The sequence below is a fragment of the Galeopterus variegatus genome, unplaced genomic scaffold (genome assembly GCF_000696425.1).
Source record: "Galeopterus variegatus unplaced genomic scaffold, G_variegatus-3.0.2 Scaffold1597, whole genome shotgun sequence".
NCBI lineage: Eukaryota > Metazoa > Chordata > Mammalia > Dermoptera > Cynocephalidae > Galeopterus > Galeopterus variegatus.
In genome coordinates this window covers 341,998-362,400 of record NW_007727708.1, presented here as the reverse complement: position 1 = coordinate 362,400, position 20,403 = coordinate 341,998, and the positions used below count along the sequence as shown (strand labels likewise).

General features: G+C 43.6%; 1 protein-coding gene across 1 annotated transcript in view; it reads left to right on the top strand.

Annotated features, from left to right (window-relative positions):
* Positions 1–10,731: 10,731 nt before the first annotated feature.
* The window catches only part of BLNK (B-cell linker), a 78,394-nt gene continuing 68,722 nt past the window's right edge, over positions 10,732–20,403 (top strand). Inside the window, exon 1 of the mRNA XM_008577886.1 lies at positions 10,732–10,902. Coding sequence (XP_008576108.1) covers positions 10,856–10,902 — 47 coding nt within the window. The 5' untranslated portion in view covers positions 10,732–10,855. The remainder of the gene's footprint in view (positions 10,903–20,403) is intronic.

Here is a 20,403-nt window from a genome sequence, read left to right as displayed (position 1 = left end):
TGATCCATTCACTCCTCTCATTATGACTCCAAGGCTGCCCCATGCATTCTTTGATGTTTCTACTCCATCAATCCTTGACTTGCCATTTCTTAAGAGGAAATTTGAATTCTTCCACTCAGATAACCTGAGGTTGGATATGTGAGAACTTCCTTAATCAATTTCACACTAGGGGCCTAAATTATTTGGTTAAATAATTAATAGAAAAGCATGTACAGAATTTTCATAAGCAATCTGCTTCCTTGTTCTGATTCAATATTTCTTGACCACAGACATTGTTGTCTTTGTAAAAAAGACCATTATGCCTGGCTGGGGCGTAAGAAGATCTTAGTTCTTTCTCTTCTTATTTTTTTCTGGTTTGGGGTCTTTCTCTAAAATGAACATTTGTAAGTCAATTGACTCTTCGGACCTTGGTTTCCTCATCTTAGTTTGCCAAACAAAATACAGGACACTATGCAATATTTGGAAAATGTTTTTGCTAAAGAAGTATTTTCATTGTTTATCTAAAACTTAACTAGGCATCCTATATTTTTATTTGCTAAATCTGGCAACTCTCTCTAAGGCCTATTACAGATCTGACAAATTATGATCGAATGCAGGGCCATGAAATGTAGTCCAATCTCAGGACACTTTGCAGTCTGGGTAATCTGGGTCCCTTACTGCAGGGGATACCATCGTCCAGAGGAGACTGTCTCAGGATGAGACAGTGAAGGAAATGTTGGTGAAGCCTGGGGCAGCCATAGATTGCTTTGAACTAGAGCTTGGAGGTAAGCAAGACGTACATGTGGGATCAAAGAGACAATATGAAAGAGACTGCAGCATTGGAGTTAATGACAGATGGTGAGTTCCAGGAGAGTAAAAAGTTTGATTCCTTAGTCTTCTGTTAGGACAAGGAGGGCAAGTAGGTTTCTGCAGGAGTGTCTGCTCTGAGTATTTAGCAATAACTTTTTGGACACCTTTTGAAAAGGACAAAGTCTATGTCCAGGCTTAGCAGGGAGAAGTTCTGTGATTGAAAAACAAGACTTCCATGACCATGTAGTTTCTGTTCCTGTAGAAGTAAACAATTACGATTTCAATTATGCTTAACATCCATCCTGTTCCTGAGTTTGAACAGCAGTTGCATCTCACAACTATTTTTTATTTTACGTTTTGCCAGATGTCTTTTAATAACTACTACATTTAACTCAGAAAGTATTTATTATATATAACGAATATTCTAATTTTGTACTTACTATAGAGAAACATCAAAGAAATAGAATATAGTCCTTTCACTGGGATGTTTATAATCTCATCAAGGTAATAGGATAATATACACTTATGAAAAATAATAGAGTTGGCAGGTGGCTAAAGGTCAAAACTGTGGTCCAAGTAGGAAGAGGTGGAGAAGGTCAGAGTAGAGGCCCAAGTGGACCAGAAGGAAATGGTACAAGCTTCTGGGAGAAAGTGGGCCTTGAAGGTGAGTGGGATTTGGGTAGGCTACAAGAAATTAGAACTAATGATCAAGATTGGGGTGATATATGGGGGATGAAGAGTATTCCAGGGTAATCCTGAGCAGGGCTCTCCTTGACAGAGACAGTACTGATAAGGAGGCCTGGGGCACCAGGCAGTGCCAATGCCCCTGATGGCTCTCTAGAGGGGATTGAGGCTTAGACGCATTTGGAGTCTTGCCATTTTTAAAACTTTTACATGAAATTTTCAAATATATAGAAAAGTTGAAAGTATGATACAATGAACACCCATATATGCATCATCCAGCTTCAATCATTGCTAACATTTTTTCTCTGAACCATTTGAAAGTAAGTTGTAGACGTCATGACACTAAAACCTTAAATTTATCAGCATGCAACTCCCAAAAATGTCCTAATAAGGATCTTCTCCTACATTACTGCAATACCATTATAATACCTAAGAACATGAACAACTCCCTAATGCCACCAAATATCCAGAGCATACTAACATTTCTCTGATTGTTCCCAAATGCCTTCTACAGTTGGTTTCTTGAAATGAATATCCAATTTAGGTTCACACATTGCATTTGGTTGCTATGGCTCTTGAGTGATTAATTTAGAACATTTCCTCCACTTTTTCTTTTTTTTTTTTTTTAGAAGACCAAGTAGTTGTCTTGTTGAATTTCCACACCTAGATTATTTTTATTATTATTGTTTCCTCTTAATGCTGTTTAACTTGTTCCTCTACCTGCTTTATTTCCTGCAAATTTAGCAGGACCTCATATTCCAGTTTGTGTAGGAATGCCCTGCCTGTTTATACCTGTAGTCCTGGCACAATTGTTAACTGAGTCCCCTTTCACTCCCCAAAGTGGCCTAGTTTGGATTATTAATTATATATAATTACACTCTATATAAACTGGAAATCAAGTCTAAAATTTGACTAAACTGAGATTAAACACTTGCGGCAAGAGTTCTCTAGGTAAGATGTACTCGCATCACATCAGGAAGCAATATGGATAATGCTGAATTTGATCATATGATAAAGGTAGGGACAGCCAGATCTCAGTTCTATAAGGGTCAGCTTGCAGTCTTTGGAATGAGACTTTGGTCCCTTGTGATGTCATTGGGATATGATGTTCCCCAACATTTCACCTACTGGTCCGAGCATTAATTGATGATTTTTGCCTTAACCAATTATTTATTTGAGCTTGCAAATTGGTGATTTTCTAATTCTATCATTCTTTCTACACTTATTAGCTAGCTCTCTTCTTCCTTGTAAAAATATCAGGGTAAATGTTTCATTCTTTTTTACATTTCCAACTAATTTTTTAAATTTCCAGTTAAGAAGTTGATGGAATAGTTATCTCCAACTTTGCTTTTTTTTTTTTGTCCTTTCTGAGATGGGCCGCACCGCGCTCAGCCAGTGAGCGCACCGGTCATCCCTATATAGGATCCGAACCCGCGGCGGGAGCGCTGCTGCACTCCCAGCGCTGCACTCTCCCAAGTGTGCCATGGGCTCGGCCCTTTTTTTTGGTTTTATTATTAGGGACTAGTGGATTTCTATTTGTTCAATGTTTTAAAATAAATTACAGTCATTATTGTTTTTGATGCTCACTCAAATTTCCCAAAATTGGCCACTGGAACCCCCTTGAAGGATCTGCTCCTCTGTCCTTTTGAGCATCTCCTTGCTTTCTGGCACAAGATGGTCCAGGTTCACCTACTTTCCTTACCCCAGACCTGAAATCAACCCTCTTTCCCTTAGTGAGTAATCTGTCTCTTTTCCTAATATAATCATGATTGAGCACCTTTTCATGTGTTTAAAATCTGGAATGTCATTGCTTCTAGGCCTTTTCAATGTTAAATGCTAGAAAATTATGAGCTCAGATATTTTCAATTAAATTTAACATTCCTGAATTTTTTCTTCTGTTATTTTATATTTGTATTTTTTCTCTCATACCAAAAATCTTGATTCCTACTAATATTTTTGTACCATAAACAAAAAATCACCTAAAAATCATAGTACATATTTTACTACTAAAAACAAAGATGGTGAAGTTTGAGACATTTTTTTTTTTTTTTGCAGTTATTTTCATTCTTAGAATACATTACACCTAATAGCTTAAGCAGCAGGCCAGAACAAGGTTCACTATGCCTTTTCCTTTCTCCTCTCCTTTTGGAACACCCATAATTTGAACATTTGTGTGCTTAAGGTTTTCTGCTAGCTGTCTTAGATTTTCTTCATTGTTTAAAATTCTTTTTTCCTTTTTTTTGTCCACCTGGGTTATTTCTAAAAGACTATCTTTCTTCTGCTTGTTCTAGTCTGCTGCTTAAGCTGTTACTTGCATTTTTTATTTCACTGAATGAATCTTTCAGTTCCTTGAGTTCTGCTACATTCTTTTTTAAGGTATTAATCTGTTTGTAAATTTCCTCCTTTATATCCTGGGTTTTTTTCCATTTCATTATATTGTCCAACTGAGTCTTCTCGTTTCTCAGTGAGTTTCCTTAAGATTGTTGCTCAGAATTCCTTTTCAGTCATTTCAAGTGTTTCCTGCTCTGTAGGAGCTAGTATTTGAGAATTACTGTATTCTTTTGGTGGTGTCACATTTTCTTGGGTTTTCGTATTTCTAGTATCTCTAGGTTGATATCTGGTCATCTTATAGAGCAGTTGCTTCTTCTATTACTCAGAAGTGGGCTTGAAGAGAGAGACATCTTCTTTTTCTGGTCTCCACTGGTAAGTCTCCTTGTGCCAATGAAGTTGAGTCTCTGGTGGGCTGCCTGCATGATGGCTGTGGCTACCGCTGTGGTGTCAAGCCATTTTTGCAGAGCCATGGCTGTGGCAGTGGCTGTGGTGGGCCACCCACATGGAAGTAGTGTTTTCAGCATGCTCTCTTGCCTGCTTCTGGGTGTAGGATGCTGTCCTCAGATCCTACCTAGGACCCTGGGTTTCGCTCTCTTCCTGGCTCTTCTCATCTTTTTATTTTTATACAGGAACTTTAGAGTCAACTTGTCTAGCTCTGGAATGAGAGAGAAGATCCCATTGCTATTTTTATTGGGATTACATTAAACTTAAGTATTACATTGGAGATAATGGACATCTTTATGATATTGTGTCATCCCATCCAAGATTATGAAACATCTCCCCATTTGCTCCAGTCTGCTTTTGTTTGGGGACCCTTTGAATCTAGAAGGACTGCCTGGGTAGGATGACTAGGAGACTAGTCAATCTTCATCAGATAAAAGGTAACAGAAAATTATAATTAACAGCCACTGCATCTGCTGCTGTGGACTTCTCCTTGCAGATTTAACCCCAACTCTTGGAGGCCATGAGCCTTATCTCAACTCTCCACATCTCTGATGCACCCATTCCCTAGATGGCGAACTCTGCCTCTCCATCCTTGGCTCTCTGGCTTCATCATGCCCTCACTGATGGGAACCACATGGCCCCTGACTGATCCCATGTATCTGCCCCCCACTCTGTTTCTGGGTTGCTGTCTCTGTCTAGCAGCCAGGCTGTGTGACTGATGAGGAGAAGAGGGTGTTTGATGGCAAAGAGATGATCACCTGTTGAGAATTAGTGAGGAATAAAATGGATCATCAGGGAGACTCAGTGACAGAGGGGCAGGAATGACATTAATACTTTGTTCTAGAAGAAAGGAAAAGCCTCTGAAGTCCTCAAGGAGGGTCAGCAGTTGGAAGCATGAAGTAGGTGTGAGAATTGGGGTGGATCTAGCTACAGAGAAGCAGCAAGAGGCTGATCAGTGATCCTGGTGAGGATCTAGGCTGAGTGACAGCAGGGTGAAGGCAGAAGTATTTCAAAGGAGAATCTTGTTGGCAGATTGGTTCTGAGAGCTGAAGGCTGGGGAGAAGGAGAAGATGATGCACATAGGCCAGGAGTTATCTGTCCCAGCATTAAGATATTGTAATGTTCTTGCCTACAGGGCTTGGGCTGATGCAGTGAGTAAAGACTGTTTTCATCTGAGCCATTCTCCTAATAACACAGATCCCTCACTCCAGGTTAATTTGACATACAGACTGTTGAGTCTATTGAACAGATAAAATAGGGAACTAATTTGTCTCACAGAAAGTGAAGCCTTGAGCTTAAAAGGGGCTTTGCTTATGTGCTCAAGCCACAAATGTCTTCTCTTCTTCCTTCTTTCTCCCTTCCTGCCCCTCCTCCCCACGAAGGAGCAGAATAGACAGACCACGACCAGCATCTGCCACACTTCCTTTTCTGTCTTTGCCTTTCCCTGGCCTCTTCTGCTGTTTTCCTCTCCTGGATTACACAAGCTCCTTAGCTTCCTCCCAAACCTTCCTCGATCTAGGACCTTAACTGTGAAAACCAGGCAGGGGCCTGACCACCAGCAATCTCTTGCTACTTTGCCCACATGGACCAGAAAGCTACCAGGGCAGGTGCTGCTGCAGGATGCATTCCACCCTACCCCCACCCCAAGAAAGAGGGCCAGCTCAAAAAATATAAAAAGAGAGTGAATGGTTTGGGGATTAAGGGCCCTAGCTCAGGGGTCAGGAAGATGGGATGGCCTTGAGTAAGTCTTGTCACCTTTCTGAGGCCCAGACTTCACATCTCAGAGAATGACAATAGTAGCCCCCCCCACCCCCTGAGCTGTGTGAGGCTGAGCATCATGGGAGTAGGTTACAGTCCTGCATAGACACAGACTGCATGGTACCAATGCCACACCTTGCTGACTGCCTTTGGCAGTTTGTCTAAACTGGGCCTGGAAGAGATAAGCAATCAAGGGTGGGTAGCAGAGCAGACAGGGTGAACTGTGGCTGACCTCCAGTCCTGGTGAGGACTTAGACTACCTCCAAGGCTCTGTAAACTGCCACTGAGGCCCTCTTTGGAAAGCAGTCTAACAAGGAAAATCAGAGACTGCTTTTCTGGAAACGCTGAGAGTGTTCCAACTGGTGCTACCCAATTTCTGTGCACAGTGGCAGTGTCCACATTCCAAGTTAGAAGGAGCCTGAGCCCTCCTTAAATCCCTTCTCCTGTCCTCTAAAGGTGAGAAGTTGACAGGGAGACTAAGTGACTCATCCAAGGTCATGGTTAAGATGATGCCTTGATGCCAGGGCAGGGCTGTCTGCTGAATCACAGAAGATCTCTCTTGCAATGCAGAACTATGGCAACTGTGGAACTGTAAGCATAACTGACTCCATCTTTCCATTTATGTCTTTGTGAGAGCTTTGCCTGTTAAGTGTACAGTAATTAAGGGCAAGAGAGTTAGAACAATAGATAGGAACAACCTTCTGGACTCTAAAAACAGAATGATTAAGTACCGCTTTGGCACTAAACTGTCCTGGCCAACTGCATCAACATTTGGAGTTAGTTACATTAAGTCTACTTACTAACTGCTTACATAAACCTGAGCTCAGCTAGGAGATAGTGCAGAGAAGCTTAGCGTATGCCTTTGGGTCATCATCTGCTCAACCCATCACCCTGTCTTTAAGTTACCCTCCAATAAAATTCTTTGCTTTACTGCGTGGAATGGCCTGTTTCATTGCTTGGTCTCAAGATACATTTCTAGTTTGGTGGACATTCTGCCCTTGGTCCACTTTCAGACAGAAAGAGACTTGGGTTTGAATTCCAGCCCTTCCATTGATGAGTGGAATAACATTGGACTAGTTACTTAATGTCTCTAGGAATCAGTTTCTTCACATTTAAAATGAATGTCATCACAGTACAGGAAACACAGAAGACATTCAACAAGCGTATTGTTGTAATTGTCATCCACAGATGCAAGGGAAAGTGCCCAAGAGAAACTAGGGATGGCTGGGTCTCGTCCCCAAGCTCCAGGATAGTCTGTCTTCTTGTTCTCAAGCCCATCATCTCTCAGAGCTTAGATTTGGGATGCTGTCTTGACTTTGTCCCGTAATTCTAGACCAGATCTTTTTTCGTTTATTTTTGTTAACTGTTAGTCCCTATAATATGTGTAAGACATAAATAATAACAATAAAATTAACACTCATACCCTCCACTCAACTTAAGAAATAAAATACTGCCATTGCTTAGAAGCCCTGTGTGCCCCTTCACTCCAGTCTTGCTCCCTGGTAACCACTCACCTGAATTTTACCTTTATCACTTCCTTCCTTGGTTTCACCGTGTATGTATGTATCCTAAATAACATATTGTCTAGATTACTCATGCTCTGTGAGCTTCTTCAGCTTGCCTTTATTGCTCAAATTATTTTTGTTCTTTATCTGTTCTGATGCAGTTGGAGTTCGCCCATTTTCACTTTTGAATAATACACCATTGGGTGAATGTCACAACTAATTCATTCATTCTCCTGTTGATGAAAAATCGAGTTATTTCCAGAGCAGGATTTTTGTTGTTATGTTTTTTTCTGTTAGAAATAGCATTTCAGTGAAAACTCTTGCCCATGACCTTGGTACACGTGATTAGGAGTGATCTGCCACATCTGTGTCCTAAGCTGTGTCACAGGTATATATATCATCAAATTTATTAGATAATACCAAACTGTTTCCAAAGTGATTGCACTTTATACTTTTATCAGCAGTGTATGGGCATTCCAAATTTTCTTTAAGGTTGGGATTGTCCATTTCTCATCTGTTAATCTAGTGATTAATGAATTTCCACTGTGCCGTGTGGCTTGAGCTTGAGCACTTGTCACAGTCTGTTGCTCTGAAATGTGCTGAGGAGCCATGCTGTGTGGTCTCATTTCTTTCACCAAGTTTCAGCTGAGACTTGGTGTTGTCAGTTTCCAACCTTGCGTTGACCTTCTTGGTAAGCCAGTGGCAGCTGCCAAGCTGTTGTGGCAGGCCTGGAACATGAGGCTGACACGCTACACACCACATAGGGTGAAACATCCAGTCTGGAAAAGCGGACTCTCGTTTTCGTCATGTCAGGCTAAATGCAGTACAAAGAAGAAAGACAAGTGGCTGTAAAAAGAAAAAGCAGAAGTGCAACCCTGGCCCCTGCTCTTTTTCTCTGGGGAAATAATTTGCCGGCCCAGGTGCTGAACACAGTTGTTGGTGGAGAGAAAAGTCAAGTGGCCAGTGGGGTGCACTTTACACTAATTCAGAAGGAACAAGCTGACTCTCATCCTCCCACTCAGTGAAGCCTGATTTTCCTGATCTTTGATACCATTGTATGTGCCTTTACCATCCTGGTCTACTTAGTGGCCAGTGGGGTGCACTTTACACTAATTCAGAAGGAACAAGCTGACTCTCATCCTCCCATTCAGTGAAGCCTGATTTTCCTGATCTTTGATACCATTGTATGTGCCTTTACCATCCTGGTCTACTTGTTTCTTTCAGTTAGGAACTATGGGAGAGGTGGATCAGGAGTCTAGAGCTCCTTCAGGATATACTGCAAGAAAACTGAGCTGTGAGGTTGGGGAAAATGCACGATCAGAGGAGGCAAGCACTCCCATTTCTTCTCATGAATGATTGTCTGCTGTCTTGCTGGTCTGGCCAAGCAGAAGGGCCCCACCCCTCAATACTCTGAAGATTCTGCTCCTGAACATCTGGTCCAACCAGAAATTCAGAAGCAGCACTTGAATGTGAATAATCCAGGCTACCTGGAGAAATACAGAGCCTCTGTTTGTACAAAGAGGCACAGGAGGAAAGAAATCCATCTACAGTTTCCACCTCTGCCATTGCCACTGCCGCCTCCCGCTTTCCCCCTCCAACTCCTCCTTTTCCTCCTCCTCCCTCCCCCCATCTACTCCTCTTTTCCCCTCCATCTTCAGCCAGACTTCAGGTATGTAACAGGAGAGTTAACTGGGAGCCCTGATTTTGTCCCTCTGTATTCTGACCCAGGAGAGGACTGGTCCCTTTGATAAATGTGGGAAATGTGCACTTTACTTCACAAAGGTGAGCAAGATATTCCTGCACACTGCAGAAAAGTACATTCAGGTAAAAGGATTTCTTTTCTTTCTCTCACTGTCTTTCTCCCTGACCCTAAACTGCCTTCTGCTGTCTAAATGACAAACAAATCGGCGTTTTTCATATCAGGTAGAAGGAAATGTAAAGTCTTCCAGGAGGGAAGTAGACCTCTCTGGACGAATTCAGCCCCTGCAGCTGCGGTACCCTCCCACCAGCCCCCCCAGCCCCCCCACCTGCTTGGCATGACCCATGTCTGGTATGTCACGGGTCCGACGAGGGGTTGAATTGAGCAGTGCACAAGGCAGGAGGGGACAAAGGCAGGGAGGGGGGAGTCACTCCATTTTTAGGAGGACTTCAGAATGGCCCGGGAAGTAGACCTCTCTGGACGAATTCAGCCCCTGCAGCTGCGGTACCCTCCCACCAGCCCCACCAGCCCCCCCACCTGCTTGGCATGACCCATGTCTGGTATGTCATGGGTCCGACGAGGGCTTGAATTGAGCAGTGCACAAGGCAGGAGGGGACAAAGGCAGGGAGGGGGGAGTCACTCCATTTTTAGGAGGACTTCAGAATGGCCCGATGTCAGAATTGCTTTGTTGGGAAGTTGTTAGATTTGTTCTCAGTGGACTTTTGGGTACAGCCTGGTTTGTTTGACAGCATCTGGCTATCAGCAAGGTAACTCCTGACTCTACCACCAACGAAGAGGGCACACATTTTGTGGTGGAGATCTCTCCCCTTTCCTGGGTCACCTGTCTCTACCCCTAAGTGACCTTGCACAGGGAGTTACCCATCATCCCCTCCCTCCCTTTCTGGTGGCTGGCTGGGACCCTAGTGTTACCAGCACCACGCTCTAACCAACTAACCGGCCAGCCCATACTTATCCTATTTTAAACAGAGCACCAGGAAAAGAGAGTCTCTAATTCTCTGAGTAAACTCTTACCACTGTGTCATTGCCGCCCTGATCTTTATTTAAAAACATATGGGAGGGACAGTATGAAAATGCCACTTTCATATAATGTCTCTACAAGTGGAAAAAGCTTATCCATGACTTTATGTAAATGAGCAGAAAGTCCCCAAGAGACATGCCGATGGAATTGATTATTCTTCTTTTCCTGGCACCCAGGAAGTTGCCAGTGACACCTGGTGAAAACTGGGACTATATGCGTTTGGGACAAACAGGAAGTAGTGACCAGCCAGAAGCTTGTCCAGACCTGGTTACAAATCCGATTATAAAAGAAAGCAGCTGGACAGAAATTTGCATGCCCAATAGGTTTCACTATTAAAGTTTACACAATGTGGAGTAATCAGCCAAGCTGGCTGGCTACCCAGATCACATGATGACATAGAAACATGAAACTTGAATTATGTGCTCGAGCGAGTTTTACTTCTCCCTAGTGCAGGGTGTTTGCCAGCAGCCTGCGCGCTCAGAAATGAGACTGGAGTGACTGGAACCCTTGAGAGCCGAGGCTGACCATGCTGCTCCCTAGGAGGGCCGGGAACTACTGACGGTACGGCTGGACGGTTATTCGTGTCACTTACAATTACCAAAAAGAATGGACAAGCTTAATAAAATAACTGTCCCCGCCAGTCAGAAGCTGAGGTAAGACTTTCCCCATCCAATACTTATCCACTGTCTTCTTTTCCTTTTTTTCTCCCAGTGCTCTTGCTGCATTTCAGAAATACTGAAATCCTAGAACACTTTGCTAGTTCTAAGGCAGTGGGTGGAACTTGCTATAGGGAAGTGGATTGAGTTTTTAAAGCAATGTGTAGGAACAAGTGGGCCGGCTCTAACTGGCTTTTGCCAGTGATAGAACAAAGTGTAAAGCTCTGGAGAGACAATAAAACAGAAAAGTCAAGAGCTTAGATTTTACCAAAGCCAGCTTTCAGAGTCTGAACACAACAAACTTTTCTAAGGAACGGTTTGTCTAAACGGAGTCTGGGCCCATTTTGTTATGAATTACTATTCAAATCTGAGGATAGTTGTAATTATTTGCATTCATTGTAGTTTTATGGTTTTGTTTATTTTGTGTGTGTATATTACAAGCGCATTGAGGGGATTATATACTTATTTCCAATGCCTTCATGGCAGTGTAACAATTATCTATGAAAAGCCTCATAGAAAGAATAAACCAGAAGTGGGTGGCCCAGGGGTGTGAGTCAAGGAGCTATGGAAAAGGCAACTTCCCAAATTTTGATTTCTAAAGTCTTTTTGTTTCATTGTAACGTCATCATGGCTTTCGCAGATTAGAACTTTTAAATGTTTGGGGAGTGTTTTATATTCCAACTATATATTTTAACTTTACCCATTTCTCATTGGCTGATGTGACACATGTAGCAGATAAGTAATCACAAATAACCAGAAGTTAGAGAATAATAGTTTTTGAGACAAAATTGAAGAGAAATTAGTCTCGAATTGGTGGAGAGACAGCCATTCACAGTCAGAATACGGGTTTGTACCTAGTATGACCTGGGATTGGTAGGCACCATCGGCTGCAGTCAGCCATTGCCAGAGCATGCTCTTGAGTGCAGCCGTGTGATCGGCACTGAGGGGGACAAGAAGGCACCAAGGTCTTGACCTTGGTCTCAAGTTGCTGCAACCTCATGGGGGGCAGGGACAAAACAATGGAAGTAGTAGGTGACTAAATGAGTATAGGAAGAAAATTGGAAGAGCTGGAGAAGGTTGTATGGAGAAGATGCTGCAAGAGCTGGGCTTTGAGAGGCAGATAAGGTAACAGTAGTTGGAGGATTGGAGGAAAAGCATTATGTGCTGAGAGGGAGGAAATATAGAAACTGACATGCAGAGCTGGGTATGAGCTTGATCCATCTGTGAGATGATGAGGATAGTTTACTGCCCAACAGAAGCTGCAGAGTGGGGGATGTGGGACCAGAAGTTCCAACCAGAAGGTTGGACGTGTAGGGTGGGGCCAGATCACAAAGGGCGGTGAGGGCTCTAACCACAGAATGCTGCAGAATGGGTGGCACCCTGTTAGGATGTCATGCCACCAGGTTTACAGGAGGTGGGCAAGATGGATTGGAGGGGGAGGGAACCTTGGAGGGAGGGATACTCAAATAACTCAAGCATCTAGAGGTGTGGGCCTAGACTTGGGGCACAGCAGTGAGAAGGGAAGGGGAAGGAGAGGTAGGAGAAACATGGCAAAGAAACTAACAAGGCATGGATATCAGGGCTTCTCTCAAATGAGCAAGAGGGTCCAAAGGTCCTTTTCAGATATATTTCATAACCTAGAGCTAGACTAAGCCTTAGAACCTCTTTCAGGAAATTCAGGTGGGAATTTGAATAAAGAAAGGCAATAGAACTTAATTTATTTTATGATCCCTCTCTCTGGGACAAAGTCCAGCTTAATCACAGAGCAGTTGATAGGTAATATACCATCATAGATTACAGGACAGAAAACCAAAATTATATTATGGATAATCATACACTACACTCATCTGCTCAGACAAAAGTAACTCTTTTTTTCCCATTTGGTTACTCAGCTGTCTTTACAGAATTGGCCTGCTTTGGTAAAATGTACACTGTTGATGTGGAACTTTTCAAAGAAATGAAATTGCAAACACAATGGAGTTCAAGTACCATTTAAAATCTTTTCTGAAATTAGGTGGGATGGTGAGGAATACATAGATGAAATAGTTGCCCCCTGTGATTTGTGTCCCTTCTCCTGGCTGGTTGTCACCAATTGAAAAGGTTGCCTAACTGTGCAATTATTTGGCATCAGATGACAGTATAAGTGGAGAGCTATGCTTATACTCTCAGGCTTATCGAAGCTTATATTTGCTCAAATTCTTAGTCACAAAAAGAGAGACAGTGAGTATCTATCAAGAGAGTTAAAAAGGATGACCCTGATCCAGGGGGTAGATCCCCAGGGCTGAAAAGAGACTGAAGGAAGAAAGAATGAGCAGGAGGTGTATTTTTCTCTGTAGCACACACAAACACATACATATTTTTACAAGTAGAAAAAAGTCTTTAACACAAGTGTGATCAAATCAGGTCTCCCCAATTCTTATCTTATTGTTTAAAGAGTGTGGTATTTTTCAGTTACACAAACCAAAATTTGTGTGACTTTAGGCAAGTTTACTTAATCTCTGTGGTCCCAGTTTTTTTGACTGTAAGACATAGACAATAAAAACAGTACCAATGTCATAAGGTTACTGTAAGTATTAAATAAATTGTTTTGTGATGCAACTGACACATAGGGATCATGGCATGTAGTAATTAGATTTTTTTAAAGAGTAGTTATTAATATCACTACTGCTGCTATTCTCTGTTAATTCTATAGTTGTGCGTTTGATTTTCTGAACATGAACAGAGGACTTTACATTGATCTCTGATAAATTTCATGTTAGTTTCATTTATTCTTCCCAGCTATTTTGACTATTCTGTCTATTGATTCTGACCTCTGTGGCACTTAGCTTTGAAGGGACTGTTGACATGGCAAACATCCCTTCTCTGCCTTCATCTATGCGCTAATAAAACTGTTGAGCATGACAGAGACCTGCCATGGGTGTCTCAGTCCCAGTGCTAGGGTTTTCGCTCTGAGATGTTATTTGACATATTCTGGGATATGCCTTGCCTTCTCAAGTCTTGAAATTTTCATGAGGAGTTTCCAGTTCCTTGACTTTTCACGTTCGATTCTTCAGAAATGAATTCACCTTTTTTTCACTTTTCTATCACTAGCTTCCTCTCTGGTCCTCCCTGTTTCAGTCAGTGATGTCATCATCGTCCCTAACTCTGACTCATCCTTCTCTCAGCTCCTCCACTCATACCCACTCACCTACCACACCCTGTAGGCGTTCCTCTATGGCACGTCCATATACGCCCTTTTCTTTCCTTCTACACCATTCTGGATAGGTCCTCATCTCCCCTATGTTTCTTATGTTTGTCTGGTCCAAACTCCTCATTTTGTTGATGAGGAGTTTGGACCAGACTATTCCCAAAGTCCCTCTCAGCTCTGATGCTGAGTGTTCCATTGAGCACAGAGACCATGTTTGACATATGTGACATTCTCTAAGGTTACCATTTAATTGCATTACCCTCAGGAAATATTTCTTTATGTATTTAGAATGCAATTAGAGCCCAAAGAGACCAAGTCCAATTGCCAGTTACTAGCTAAGGGTCATGAAGAAGTCATTCAACTTCTCTAAGCCTTGGTTTCCTCAAGTGACACTACAGATGTCTTCCTCACAGGCTCCTTGTGAAGACCAAGTAAGACAACATGGGATGAAGTACCCAGAATGGTATTTGTCACTTGGTCATTACAAGTAAATAAGAAGTAAACACAATAACTAGTACCTCAACTCACCTATTATGAGTGATAATTTACTGTCTCTCTTCTTCCTCACGTTAATGGATCCAACTCCCTTTAACCGGAATGGCAAGAAGAGCAGGGAGCTGCAAACAGGGGCACAGCATCAAATGGTAGAGATAAGGTAGATGTCCCCAGGCAGTCTACTTTCCCATTGTCTTCACACCACCTACCTGTGTTATGCCAGCTGGGAATCTGTTCAGCTGGGCCATCTTGTGTCACACCGATGAATGGAATACTCAGAGCAGCTGAACAAGGGCTCTTTCTCCTTGTGAGCAAGCTACAGAGGTGCCACATTATCACATTATTTGCTTAGTGAGAGTGGACTTCAGGGTCATCAGCCAAGAAAACTCAGAGAAACTCTCTCCCCAGCTCTGGGCATGGCTATGCCAGGAAAACCCTAAGCCAGCATCCATGTCCGAGGCACCCTCTCTCCTGGTTGATCCAGTGGTCATCTGTGTACCATGGCTGAACAGCTCCTTCTTTGTCATGCAACCCATCTCCAAATGGACTGTGATACAATTAATTAGGTTCCCAAGAACTGCATCACGGGCCGAGCCCGTGGCGCACTTGGAGCGCAGCAGCACTCCCACCGCGGGTTCGGATCCTATATAGGGATGACCGGTGCGCTCACAGCACTCACTGGCTGAGCGCGGTGCAGCCGGTCTCAAAAAGGACAAAAAAAAAAAAAAAAAAAAGAACTTCATCACAATTACATTTTGGCCCTGTCTCCCCGATCAGTGGATTGGAGGAGACTGGGCCGGTACCGAAGGCTTTGGGCACACATTTACAAATAACCTCTTGGATTTTCCCCTCACAGATGAATTTAACCTTATCTGTTCTGTGGAGAATTTACTAGTTTGGTTCATTTTCAAAGAGGACCTCACTATTGCACTCATGTAATGATATCAAGGAACCTGGGCCTGTTAAAGAACATGAGCAAGAAAAAAAGAAAAGAAATTAAAAGATAGCTTATTATAGGAAAATTGAAACACTAGGTGGTTTTCTTTGGCTTAACAAACCCCATAAAAGTATTCTTTCCTGGCCTCCACCAAAACATAGTTACATCATTTAGATGAGTGGTTTTCCACTAGGGACAATTTTGCTCCTGTGGGAAGATTTGATTGTCAGAACTGGGGAGGAGGGTGTTACTGACATCTAGTAGGTAGATGCCAGGAATGCTGCTAAACATCCTACACTGTACAGTGCTGTCCCCACAGCAAAGAATTATCTGGCCCAAAATATCAACAGTGCCACTGTTGAGAAACCCTCACTCAGACCAAGTGGAATGAATTCTCTCTAGCACAAGAAGCACATACCGTATTCATTTCCTTGTACATATAGTGACAATATTTATGCACAGTGTAGAATATATAATACATACCTTTGCAATTGATGTGGCCTCTGCTTGCATCACACTGATTTTCCTCTGTCTGGGATGGTTCGGGGGAGGGGTTGCCAAGGGGTAGGGCTAGAGGTTCTTGGCCTTATGTTTCAATGAGTTGGTTTCTACAAAAATTTTTAGTGTCAAACAAAACTAGATTCTATAAACCACATGCGTCTTTGAGGTATATGTTGTTCCTCCCTGGACAGAGAAATGAGAGCAGGAAAAGATTTCCAGACATAAAGTCATCTTGCAATAGTCTGTTTCTACCTTTGCAAGTAGAAAAGCAAATTAGGTGATAACACAGCTGTTAAGAAGTCCATGGGCTTGTGGGTCTGATCCAAGGTCCATGGGGAGACCATTAGCTGAGGACACTAGATAAAATACAAGGCAGGAGGTAGAGGAAGATGATATGCATTTGTTGTCCATTCTTTAACATCTTCCCAGTCATATTTGAAAATTCTGTGGCAGTGTTTATGAGGCACAGATCTGGAACAATTCTTCCACCATGGTATATATTTTTTTGAAACAGATAGGTGGGTTTTGAGGGTGCAACCTTTCTCTTAAAGAGTTTATTCCAGCTTTAATGTGAAGCAATCTATCCCTACCCCCACCCAATGACTCTTTAACTTGGTTTTGATCTTATCCAGATTTCAGAAAACGGTTTGTCTGATTGATTCTCTTATGCATGTTAGGAATGGCGACAGGAGTTATACAAGGGTACTTCAAAAATTCATGGGAGGATTTGTATTATCTTTTAATCCCATTTTTCCATGAACTTTTTGAAGTACCCTTGTAAGTAAGGGATCCAGGCCAGCATGGGGCTGCTGTCCGTTGTAAAGTCTGATGCTCAAGGCTCGTAGGTGATCCTAGATCCTTCTGAGGTAACGGGGCTGCGGTGCTCTTGCCCATTGTAGATATAGCCTTTCCAGGAAAGCTTTTAAGTCCACTTGTGCAAGACTCTGCCTCTGCAGGACAGTGGTCAGAGGCTCTACCACTGCCTCCCTGTTGGACAGACACACTGTTTCTCTAGATTTGTGATTAAATTCCATCAGCTACCCCTTAAATTTCACAGACCTGGAGCCATTCAGCTTCTTTAAGGTGACCTGGCTTCTCTGTGTGTGTTCTGTGAGATGCTGATGTTTAAGATCTCAGGGACAGTCTTAGTTTTCTTATTCCACATTCTCGCTGGGCTTCATAGGCCTCCAGGGACCAAGCACACCATTAGGGGAGAAGAGGATGACTCTCCTGTTGCTCCAGAAATGGGCCCCACTTGCTGATTGGGTGGAATCCCAGCCCCCATCCAGGTCTCTGCCTACAGATCAAGGGAGCTGGGACTCTGAAGTGTGACACTGGCTGCTGACCTCTGGGTTCCACATGACCTCAGGGCTCCCCAGCACTGCTGTAGGGAAGCAGTGTTTGTGCAGGGCTGATTTGGGGACCCGGGGTTGCCAGACCGTCTCCGGGGGAGTTACGGCTCTTCACTGTGTGTTGAGCTTCCTTATTCCTGGCTCACCTGTTTTCCCATCCCCAGTTCCCTGCCTGTCCAGAGCAAGCTTGTCTTCCTTCCGCCCTTCCTTCCTCCCTGTACTCTGTTCCACTGCTGAGTCTATCTCCTCCCCAAAGAGCTCCTCCCACAAGCCCCAGCTCCTCCTCCTCCGACTCACCTTCTCCTACCTGTCCTGCCTTCACCTCCCTTCTGAAAGGAAGTCCACAGGCAGCTTCTCCTGCAGGCTGATTGCTTACTATGATATTTTCACATCCCTTTACAGCACTATGGTCTAGGCCATCCCCAAACAGACCCCTTCCCTCAGTCCAGCATGGCTGTGTCAATGCTTTCTTCAAAAGGAGGGGAAGGAAGCTAGCCGCAGGGACATGAGGTGTCCCCTTGCTGAGCCACACTTCTCTGCAGGTCACTTTCCTGAGGAAGGATGTTATTACCCCAGGGGCATCCCTGCCTCCCAACAGGGTGGCTGGGGGCTGCAGACCTACTCCAGATTTCATACCTTCACACAACACACGGTATGCACAGCACAGGCCTCTGCATTTCCTGGCATGTGGCCATTAAGTCACACGGGGTTCTGTGCTCAGAAGAGCCCCATGCTTGGTTGAATGTTCTGCTGTTGCAGTCCCGAAATTCTTAATCTGAACAGGAGGCTCTGCATTTTCATTTTATATTGGTATCCAGAAATTACATAGCCAGTGCTGGCCACGGGTTCCACAAGCAACCTCGGCCATGCCAGCTTCCCCTGCAATGTGTAGAGACTCTGGCACCACTAGAGAAGTGTGGAGGTTCACCCTGCATGGACCTGCTAGGCTACCTCTCCAGCCCCTTTATTTCTCAGGTAAGACAGCAGAGGCCCAGAGAGGTGAAATCACCTATTGGAGCTCACTCCAGCAGAGCTGACTCTAGACCTAGACCTCCGTATCCACCTGTGAGGAAGGAGGAAGAGTAGGCCATGCCGCCTTTCTACTCTCTCCCTGTGTAATTTACTGGCTAATGTGACATTCTATTTAGTCTGTTTTCTATGCTTTTTCTAAGCTTTTTTCAAAACTAAAAAGCAGCCAGCTTACTAGTCAGAAACCCTAGTGAAGGCCTACACAATTCCTGCCGTCAGTATTTCAGACTGTTGCATGTTTCCAGGCCCAAACTTGAATTCCACGCTGACTCAGGCATGTTTGGTATCACGCTGCTATGTATTTTTCAAAGAATGCTCCCACAATAGTTCATGTCATCTGAGAGTGAGTTATAATTATAAAGAGCAGAGTTGGCCTTCATATAGACCAAGCAAACAGCACCAATATGGTATAATTTAAGAGGTGTCCCTGAAAGGTGTTTTTGCTGTACTGGAAAGAATATGAACTTTAGAATCGAGCAGACCTGGGTTTGAATACTTGCTCTTGTTAACAAAAGAGGATGACAGGATCCACTAAAGAGAAAAGGGAGACTTTATTTTCCAGAAAAAACAATCTGCAGATCGGGGATCACAGACCTCAGCAGGGCCAATGATAAACACTCCTCCCAGGAAGGGCAGGAGGCTGGCATTTATGCCTCCTAGGATCGGGTTTACATACATATTCAGTGGACCTAGAAAAATGCTATGACTATTAATGGGGGAGGTGCACAGTGAGTAACCACAGGTACCATCATAAGGCACAAAAGTGTTAGGATTGCACAGACACCATAGACTGGCCGTGGCTGGTTTTGATGTGGCTTCTCTTATAGTAGAAGAGGGAGAAAAATGTCCTCAGAGTCTGTTTTCTGTCTAATTGAAGCCACAGTTGGTGGCTGGCGCCAGGTGGACTTGTTGAAGGGCAATATAGAATTCCCAGCTGCAGCTGATTTGGCCTTATCTTCTGAGAGTTGCCTTTGCTTAGTAACAGAAAAGAAAACTTTGTAACAGTAAAATACTGTATTAGTCCATTTCTGTTGCTGATAACAAAATACTTGGAACTGGGTGATTTGTAGCATAGTTTCCTTGCCATCTCATCAGTCTCAGGATGATGTGTCCCACACCTAACTGCCTCTGAGAGGGTTAATCCCATCAGGATTTCTACAAGGATACAGGGTATTAGTGGAATCATCTCTTCTCCTGCTTGTGCAAGTCAGCCGAATTTCTGTCTGCTTTTAACCCAGATCAGCAGTTCAGACGTGCCAAAGACTACCACAAAATATTTGCAGATCTCGGTAGGAAAGTGGAATCATCTCTTCTCCTGCTTGTGCAAGTCAGCCGAATTTCTGTCTGCTTTTAACCCAGCTCAGCAGTTCAGACGTGCCAAAGATTACCACAAAATATTTGCAGATCTCGGTAGGAAAAAAGAAAGAAAGAAATGGTAGGGTGTGAAGGGTCTGAAGAAACTTGCAAATTACTTTCTATGAGTAATAGGTGGTTAGTAAGAAACAACACTGGTAGTGAGATGCTTGTGAATAAGGTACACAGTTCCTCTACTGCCAGACTTGCAGGTGTTGAGAAGGACACATGAGGACATAGAGCAGCTCCCTCCAGCTGCTCTGCTCAGCCACCCTCCTTCTGAGCATGTTCCAGACCCCAGAGAGTCCCTGCAACATTCCTTCCTGCCACCTGCATGCACTACCTCTCCCCTCACCACACCCCACCTTCTGCTCTTTTTATTCTCTGCCTCCCTAAAGACTGAAACAGGCTCTTAAGAGCCCATGCTCCCCTCTAGCACAAAGTCTGACTTTGGGGACCAAAAGCAGGGCAGGGGTAAGACACGTGTGTCCCCAGTATAGACTGCTGGGCTAGTAAAGGGACTGAAAGACATTCCAGGGACAGAGAAGAAGGTGCCCAGACATTATCAACCAGAGGGGGTGGAGAACACGGCTCTGGAGTTGGAGCTGATTTGGGACTCTGTCATTTACTAGCTGTAGGACTGG